General features: G+C 37.0%; 1 protein-coding gene across 1 annotated transcript; it reads left to right on the top strand.

Moving 5' to 3' along the window:
- Window positions 1–3087: 3087 nt before the first annotated feature.
- Window positions 3088–6810, top strand: med27 (mediator complex subunit 27). Its single transcript, XM_025053328.1, has 8 exons — window positions 3088–3322; window positions 3756–3900; window positions 5236–5366; window positions 5472–5565; window positions 5664–5771; window positions 5873–5914; window positions 6439–6516; window positions 6608–6810. The coding sequence occupies exons 1-8, from the start codon at window positions 3120–3122 to the stop codon at window positions 6740–6742; spliced, it is 936 nt and encodes a 311-aa protein (XP_024909096.1). The 5' UTR covers window positions 3088–3119; the 3' UTR covers window positions 6743–6810.
- The last annotated feature ends 2784 nt before the right edge of the window (window positions 6811–9594 follow it).

Genomic DNA, 9594 nt, shown 5'->3' with positions numbered 1-9594 from the left:
GACTCCAAAGAGTGATCTTCTCACATTAAAAAAAGTGTGAAATGTGAAAAATTGCAAAATAAAACCAACTGATCTTCTTAAAGCAAATTGTAAACCATTAAATGAGTGACATCTGATTTTTGCCTCATTGCCACCGTTACACTTATCAATAATTCAGAAATGGCTTCAGTTTCCCAAAGGGGCAATTAGACAGACAAGGGAAGACCATGTGGTTCCAAATATGAGGCTAAGGACCCTGCAGGAGACCATGTGATGACGGAAACATTCTTCTCGTTGACATTATCTCCCGATCTTTTGATGATGCAGGTCATTAGATGAAGAGGAAGCCAATCTTCGCTCCACAAAGAGTGATGAATGAAGAAATATTTATAGTCTTGATTATGTTACAGGCTAAACACTTTATCAGTATGTCTTCATTAGTGTAAGCTGGCGAGTCATTAGACTTTTTTAAGCATTAACCCTGTCTTCAAGTCGACCATTAGTTGCCAGACAAAGGAGATGCCGGAAGAGAACGAAACAGCTCTTGTTTGTTATATGATTTAAATAATACAATTATTTCCTGATTGTTATTTTCTGTAATTATGTAAATAATAATGACTGAAATAGATGAAGAAGGATACGAGGTAAGGACAAAAAGATCAGTTAGTTTGAGCCTCATGAGAAGTTGGTGGTAAAAAATCTTCGGTTGAGCTGTGAAAAAATCACAAAAATGCAAAAAAAAAAAAAAAAAAAGTCCTCAACCTCCACTGTCCCTTTATGTCCAAAAAAAAGTCCTTGACATTTACAGACATTTAAAGACATTTACAACCAGAGACCCCTCTCCCCCGCCCCCATGTGGTATGTCTGTCAGTGTATATATCTATATTCATCTCTATGTGTGTGTGTGTGTGTTTTCTGACCAGTGTACAGAATTTCTCCGGTGGATTTCCACAGGTGATCCCAGGAGGGTCAACTTTGATCTGCATCACCTCCTTCATGTTGGCAGGTGGAGGCTGACAAGCGTAGAACTCCCAGCCTGGCCCAGCCTCCGAGACACGCAGGAACCGACACAGGTCAAACTGACCTCCTGTCTGACTCCGGCTCGGCACTGGCAGGAGGATGAAGAGGACGAGGAGGAGAGGGGACATGGTGGGCTGAGCGTTGGACAGACAACAGGTATGTTAGGAAGTCAAATCTCCACTGGTTCATTTCTCTGCCACCACAAACAGGGTGGCTTTCATGGTGAAAATAATGAATTACCTTGGTCACCATCCATCAGGTGGCGCCATCACCTGAGGGTCCTTCTGGTAGTCCAGTTTTCTAAACAAATGTAATAAGTATTGAGTAGTGACTAATGTTTGGGAACCCCTTGCCATAAGATATCGTCACAGATAAGTTTTGAGAATAACACATGTTTATCGGACTCCTCCGACGATGGATGACAAACATTTGGCTTCATAAACATGCAGTCCAATAATTATCATGTTTTTTCTGACCTACCTACAGTCCAGAACTATCACCTGTGACACTTTCTGAGCCAAAAGTAGGGAGGAGAATCGGGAAGCTGCAACAATTCGAAGCCACAGATCTCAAATCATCAATTCAGGTTTATTAACAGACAGTTGATGTGTCCAACTAGTAAATCTGCCTCGAAACGTTTTGCAGGTATCATTTAAAAATGTTGGTAATGATTTCATTCTCATAATGACTTCTGTATATCTGCTTTCAAATCGTTTGGGTCGAAGGAAGGTCTACAACAACAAACAGACTGACAATCTGACGGGAATCTGAATTCATCACATCTCCTTCTACCACTGAGAAAGAAGTGAAATGTTTGGAGTCCTCGAGGCACCAGGGAAATAAGGTCAGATATGAACAGAACCTGTCCTGTCTGTCTGTTTGTTTGTTTGTTTCTGTGTCTGTTCTGATCACAGAGGTGATTAAAGTGGGACACAGATGACACAGACCGTTCTCTTTTAATAAAACCTGTATCTCTGTGGTACACATCTAAAACCATTTTACCTACTTGACAAAAGTACTCAGACCACAGAATTTTGAACAATAACAACTTTTGAAATATCTTTTCTCAAAACATCCAAATCATAACGACGCCCCTCTCTCTGACCTCTGTATTTCTTTGTGTTACTCACCGGCGTCTCCTGTAGTCTTGATAAGCTGATTTAACACTTGACCTTACACTTCTGAAAAAATCTTTTCTTCTTTTCTTCTTGTTTACTTGTTCAATTTTTATTTGTATCCTTTATCGCTCATCTTCTTCCTCCTCTGCTGCCTCTGCTGCTGATAAATTCTGTTCTGTTGATTCACACCAAACTAAATCTCCTCCACTGTCAAGTCCTATCTTTCTCTCCTCACCTCTCCCCCTTTAAACCATGAATTCTCTCCCTCGCTCTTTCTCTCTCTCTCTCTCCCCCCTCCCTCTCTCTCCTGCTGTGATTACTCTCTTTGTCTGCTATGCCCAGTCTCTCTCTGGCCCTTTAAACTGGCATTTCTCTCTCACAAACCAAATCAGAAAAATGAATAGCTAAATATAACTAACCTAAATAATTACTACTACTCATAATAATAATAATAATATTATTATTATTATTATTATTATTATTATTATTATTATTATTATTATTATTGTTATTATTATTATTATTATTATTATTGTTATTATTATTATTATTATTATTATGGGTAGTAGTAGTAATAGTAGTAGTGCTGTAGTAGTGGTAGCAGTAGCAGTTGTAGCAACACTATTAGTATTAATTATTCAGAATAAATTTAATGTCAACCATGTTCTACTTTACATTTTTTCTCAAATCTTATAAACAAAAACCCAAACATTTGTACAGTACTAGACAAAACAAATGTCTCTTTACAGTTCTTTTTGGACAACTAGCATTCTGATTCTGCCCCTTATTAATAGCAAAATAAATAACTTTATTTACAATTTTTTAAATACTTAGAAAAAAATTAGAAAATTAGAAAAAATACTTAGAATTAAAATAGCTTGGATTTGCAAAGAGAACAATACTGTCATTATTTTGTTAAATGTTAATAAATTTGTTTTTTTCCTTCTCAGACGCCATAACACTACGTCATAACTGAGCGCCACTTTCATAGAAACAAAGAAAATGGCGGACGTTGTAAACGTCGGTGTGAATCTGGAGGCTTTTTCTCACGCCATAAGCGGCATCCAAGCTCTACGCTCCAGCGTAAGCCGCGTTTTCGAGTTCCTCAAAGATGGGATGAAGAACCGAGAGACACTTGAGGGCCGAGAGAAGCAGTTTATAGCCGAGTTCCAGGACAACCTGCAGGCGGTTAACAGAGACCTCAAGTAAGTCAGTGACATCGGGTACCACTAGAAATGTTTGGAACAGGGCTCTGCTTTTTCCTTTTAAACAAAACTATCCACGACTAGAACATTATATCACCCAGTGTGGTATGTAGATAGCAGTGAGGCCTGCACGTTCTAAAGACTCTGATTTAGTGGTAAAAACGGTTAAAAGGGTCTCCTCCTCCGGTAGACGTACTGACTGATGGATCGAGACGGAACTAAACACGTCAGCTGTTCCTCTGTTTGTTAAAACGCGTTACTCTGATTATCAAGTACTTAATTGTTGTTGGAAAGTCTGGAGATTATTATTATTTTTATAAAGGATAGGTAATCAGCATCGACCCTGCTGTTTCTGTGAAACACTGCTGTGCTGCAATGCTAACATTTGATATGAATTAAAACACTTTCTTCGTCTTCCACCTGTCTGTCTTAGTGAGTTGGAGCGTCTCAGTGGTCTGGTTGGACGCCCCTCGGAGTCTCATCCCCTCCACAACAGCGGCCTTCTTAGTCTGGATCCAGTTCAGGACAAAACTCCTCTGTACTCTCAGCTGCTGCAGGCCTACAAGTGGTCCAACAAGGTAAACATTAGCACAGGCTAATCAACCAGACTGCTGTTTCATGAAAACAGCCTTACATTATTAGACAAATAGATAGATAGCACTTTATTATGGTTCCAGAGATTTTAGTTAAAATCACATCAATAAAATACACATTCTGTATTATATAATACTATATGGCAGTACTACTAACATTTACTGTGTACATATGTGTACTGTTAGCGCTGAACATCCATGCAGCAGACTTCATGTTCTTGGATTGAGTTACTGACTTGATTTATTAAATATAATTTGTCAAAATATTATCTACATTTATATTTATTTGTGAATATATTCTGGCTAAATATATTTTCATCAAAATAACTTTTTTATTTATTTTCTTTTATCCTAGCATCATTAATTACAATAACTGCTACTACCTTTCTAATTTATATTTATTATGTGCATTTCTCTTATGTAGGTTACAATGTAGATAGATGGTATGTATTTTATTTTCTAATAAACATTGTGTTTTCTTTTTTATTTGGTAATTTTCATTTGAATTTATTTACCGCTACTTGTGTTTATTATTCTTTTTAGCAATATTTATATATATATAAAATATCTTGTTATATTTTGGTTGTTAAGTTCAACAGGAATATATGGAATTTAAGTAATTTAGTTTTTTTCCATCATCAAGCAGCCATACAATAACATATTAATCATGTTCTGTTTTGAAATAGAGGAACATTTTCAAAAAAATTATGAATACATTCTGTGACTCAAAGTGTTTTATTTTAAATTCAAAGTTGTTCCAGTTTAGTTTTTTTTTTTTAACATGATGTTCTTTGTTGCATTTCTCTGTTTTTCTCTTCATCTTCTCTCTGTTGTTTCCTGCCTGTTCTGTTTAAACAATGCCACCCCGGTCATGCCTCTGATTGGCCAGGGATGGGGCACCAACATTGCCATTCACTGAGACTGTCAGATTTCAGAGAGATTGTGAATTGAATGCAACATAAAAAGTACCTTTGTCCGTCGGTTCACCTCCTTCGCTTTGATGTCAAGTGATCTTTGGTTGATTGACCAGCTGAGTCTGTTTGACTAGTAATCAACTAAGTACTGACTTTACATTGCCAGTCTTATTGATGTCACGTTGCCACGGCGACCGGCAGCTGCCACTACAGCATCAAGATTACTTCACTGTGTTTCCACCACATCTGATGTTAGAGGAGCAATTGCATCTGGCACACACACACACCCACACACACACACACACACACACACACACACACACACACACACACACACACACACACGCACGCACGTTCCACTGAGTGCATTTATTTCTTTGTGTATTTCTTTTGTCTGTGTGTGTAGTTGCAGTACCATGCAGGTCTGGCCTCCAGTTTGTTAAACCAGCAGTCGTTGAAAAGGTCAGCCAATCAGATGGGAGCTTCAGCCAAGCGGAGACCAAAAGTTCAGCCCAGTACTCTGGTACTACCTCCTCAGTGAGTAGTGCTAATGCAATAGTACACTACACACACACACACAAATATATATATGTATATACAGTATGTGTGTGTATATATGTATGTATATATCTCTCTTCACAGGTATGTTGATGATGTCATCTCTCGTATTGGGCGAATGTTCCCTGATATGACCATCGAGTTGTTCAGACCTAACGGCACGTCTGCAGTACTACTAGTACGAGTTCTACTCCTTATTACCAACAGTGTTGATACAACGTGAAGTCAACACCAACACTGTCTCACTCAACTCTGTTTGACCTCTCCCTCTGTCAGGTGACCTTGGGCAAGGTATTTAAAGCACTTCTTGTCATGCGTTCGCTCTTCATCGACAGAACCCTTGTTCGAGGATACAACGAGAATAATTACAATGAGGACGGAAAGGTCAGAGGTCAAAATCCAAGTGATGTTTCACGTTCATAACTTGTGTAATTTTTTTATTTCTCTTCGTGGTCGTGGTTGATTTTTTTTTTTTTTTTTTCCAGCTGGACATCTGGACCAAGTCTAAGTACCAGGTCTTTCAGAAGGTAAGACAAAATCGTACTCTCCAGACCATACGTCGCACTAGGGTACTAGTCGTATCTGTCCAAATAAATACGTAGTAAAGTTGCACTTGTTAAAAAGTCACGTTTATTTTCAAAATATTTTGTAAAAACTCAAGAACAATTGTTTAATTTTGTTTAAACTACAGCCGAAAAAACGCAGGATAAATATATTAGCATGAAAAGTCAACAAAGGTCAACGAGATCCTGATTTTATTCCCCATCACTGGATCTCTTGAATCACTTCATCCTAATCACTTGTTAACAATTTTACCAACGCCTGATGAAGAGGAAATGCTGTCTCCGCATGAGTGTGGACTGTGCCCTCTTATGGCCATATATGATACTGTATGTTTTTGTGTATAAGTCGCCTCTGGATATGAATTGCAGCATCAGCTACAGCTACTTATACATGTGCAACTTATACTTACGATAAGTCTGTATTAGTCTATACGCACAAACCTTGTGTCAGGTGACTGAGCTGTTGTGATTGGTTGGTACATTCCCAGGTGACAGACCACGCCTCCACAGCGCTGCTCCACTACCAGCTGCCCCAGATGCCTGATGTAGTGGTTCGATCTTTCATGGTGAGACATCACTTACCTGTGTTTCTGTCACAAACACCGTTGCTCTTCCTGGAGCTTTAATTTTTTTTCCTTTTACTTGTTTCACCTGCAGACCTGGTTGCGTAGCTACATAAAACTCTTCCAGTCTCCATGTCAGCGCTGCGGTCGTTTCCTTCAGGACGGACTTCCTCCGACATGGAGGGATTTTAGAACTCTGGAAGCTTTTCACGACACATGTCGCATGTGAACAGTCTTTTTGTTTTGTGTACAGTTTTAATAGTTTTAATAAAGTCCATTTTTTTTCTTACTGAATAACTACTGTTTTTATTGGCTGCAGGTTTTTAAAAAAAATTTTGGCAAATTTTTAAATTAACATTTATTCTAAAATAAAGGTAAATGTTGAACTAAAAAAACCAAACCAAATAATAATTAAAAATGTAAATATTTGTACTGTAGACAGGATCATTGGAGAGTCCTCCACCACCTGCATTGACACATAAGAAAAATATTCAAAGTGAAAACGATTTGCTGCTCCCTGTCCGCCCATATTAGCTTTTGCATACCATGTGGGACGCGCCCTCCACTTTAGGAACCAAATTAAAAAGTGTTTATTATTCTGATAAGCATGAGTCAGTTTCCTAATGAAGTTTGTTTCCCGCAGAGTCTGAAGCTCTGAGACCCTTAGGTACTGCCAACAGTAACCACTGACATTCATCAATTATTGACCTGATCATCCACTGAACCACAGCACTGATTGTTACAGCTGCCAATAAGGTGATGTCATGGTGGAGGTGAATTTCATGTGTAAAAAATCCTTGCGCATACATATATATATATGTATCTATATATATATACATATGTGTGTATGAATATGAATATATATATATAACATATATAAATGTATATATATGTATATATATGTGTATATATATATTTTCATATATGGATATACTACTCTTGTACAGCACACCTATTGCAAAAATCACACACACTGGTGACTGTTCGGTTTTGGACCAAGATCTATTAAAGATCTATTACAGTATGTAGAATTTACATTATATTTATGTCATTTATAAATGTCAACTTTTACCTTGTCTTCTCTGTTTTCTTTAAAATATATAATAGGAAGTATTACTACATCATATCAATATTGCTTAAAAAACATATAAGGTGAAGGATGTGTTTGTGATATATTACTCTGGTGCAGAAACTAAAATATTCTAAAATATACTGTACTGTATATTCACACAGCTTTACTGAAGATAAATGTCACAGAATTTCATATTTTTCCAAATGTCAAATGCCATGAGGACTGAAGATTATTTTCTTATTTTCGATCAGGGCCGTTCTTAAATGTCCAGACAGGATTCTGATCATGGCGTTCGGTACAGTAAAAACTACTGTGTAAATGGAGGAGGGAGGGTTGGGTTTCTGACAAAATAAATGTCACGTCCGTGTGATGAAAGAAAAAAAAAGTGACATTAAAGCCAAGAAATCTTCACACTCTCCCTGAACCTTTATCTTTAGAACAGCAGTGGAAAATGTCGACGGTGACGCTGAAGGAAACGCGAAAGGTTTGAGGACAACGAGACTAAAGGTCAGAGGTTTTCTTCTTTTCTTCTCTTTTTCATTCGTTATACTTTATCATTTTTTTTCTTTTTCCATTTCTCTGCTTCTCTTTTTTCTTCTTTACTCTTTTCTTTCTAATCATTTTCCTCGTTATTTTCTAATTCCTCTCTTGTTTGTTTACTTTTTTGTTCTTTTTCTTTTCTTCTTCCTTCCTCTCTAACGTTTTTTTAAGCAATTTTTTTTATTAATTTTTTTTTTCTTCTGGGATTTTTTTATGCTGTTTTATAGCTGCGAATTTTTTTTCTTACTATGACGTCAGTCTTGCGTGTAAAACTGAGACGGTGAAAAAGCACCGCTCGCTGGATGACTTATGTAATCACAACTGCTTAGCTTGTAAAAAGAATGTATTTTTTGTTTTTATTTATTTATATTTATATATATAAGCAGTGATGACATCATCACAGAGACAAATTTAACTGCAACACGCAATACATATATAAGTATATGTACATATAAAAACATATACGTAGAAATATTATGGCATGCCGTTCAGGTGGTTAATCTTTGAATATATATACAAAAATCCTGAATATATATACAAAAAATTCAAACCCTTTTGACCACAGTGCCCCAATCGGGGCGGATCTACGCCTGCTACCACCGCCGGCAGGGCTCCTGTATCTTGTGCCCACGTAGCGGGGCGTAAAAAGTATTCTAGAAAATCACAGCAATGCGAGACAAGCAGCTTCGATATGAACGTCTTTTTTTATTCACTCTTCGCTGCTTCTCTTCTCTCCTTTTCGCTCTCTTTCTTTTTCCCTTTTTTACAGATCACGCTTCACTCCCAACGCAGAAAAAAGAATGAACAATCCGGTACAGAACAACACATTTTCCGCCAGTCGAAAAGGAACTTGTGAACAAATCAATATTTGTTCACAACACAGTACACTACGTCATATGACAGCTATCAAACAAAATTTCTTCAAATAAAAGTTAACATAAATCACTCTTTGCATTACTGTTGCTCTTTTCCTTTTTTGGAGACGTAAGTAATGATCGTCAGCACAATGGACAGCGTTATCAAATAATAACATATAGAAATAATATATTTCCAAACAAGTATTTATAACGAATTATAACAATTTTTATCACCCTTAAATTATCATTACGTTACTCTGAATCCCCCGGTGATTCAGTGATCTTAGATCGTTAAGATTATTTTATGACTGTGATCTGTTCTTATTCTCTTTAACGTATTTATTACATTTTCTTTTGTAATACTTGGGTTACAAATATGACATATGCAGGGGCTGTTTTATAGGGATCCTGTGCCGCCTGCTCGGTGGTAGCAGGCGCAGCTGCGCACCGGTACGAACAGTGTGGTCAAATACGCTTCATATTTTTGTATATATATTCAGGATTTTTGTATACAGTATATATTCAGACTTTCTGTATATAAAGTCGGGATTTTTATATATATACTCAGACTTTCTGTATATATATATTCAGGATTTTTGTATATATATTCAG

The sequence above is a fragment of the Cynoglossus semilaevis genome, chromosome Z (assembly GCF_000523025.1).
Source record: "Cynoglossus semilaevis isolate Cse_v1.0 chromosome Z, Cse_v1.0, whole genome shotgun sequence".
In the NCBI taxonomy this organism is placed as follows: Eukaryota; Metazoa; Chordata; class Actinopteri; order Pleuronectiformes; family Cynoglossidae; genus Cynoglossus; species Cynoglossus semilaevis.
Note: the sequence above shows the minus strand (reverse complement) of the source record. Positions and strands in the feature narration are given on the sequence as shown.

What these genes read in the sequence shown, in the direction of transcription:
- med27 (XM_025053328.1), top strand. Translation starts at nt 3,120, where the DNA reads ATGGCGGACGTTGTAAACGTCGGTGTGAATCTGGAGGCTTTTTCTCAC. An exon ending in CCTACAAGTGGTCCAACAAG is followed by an intron (nt 3,901 to 5,235) that starts GTAAACATTAGC and finishes CTGTGTGTGTAG; the next exon opens with TTGCAGTACCATGCAGGTCT. An exon ending in ATTACAATGAGGACGGAAAG is followed by an intron (nt 5,772 to 5,872) that starts GTCAGAGGTCAA and finishes TTTTTTTTCCAG; the next exon opens with CTGGACATCTGGACCAAGTC.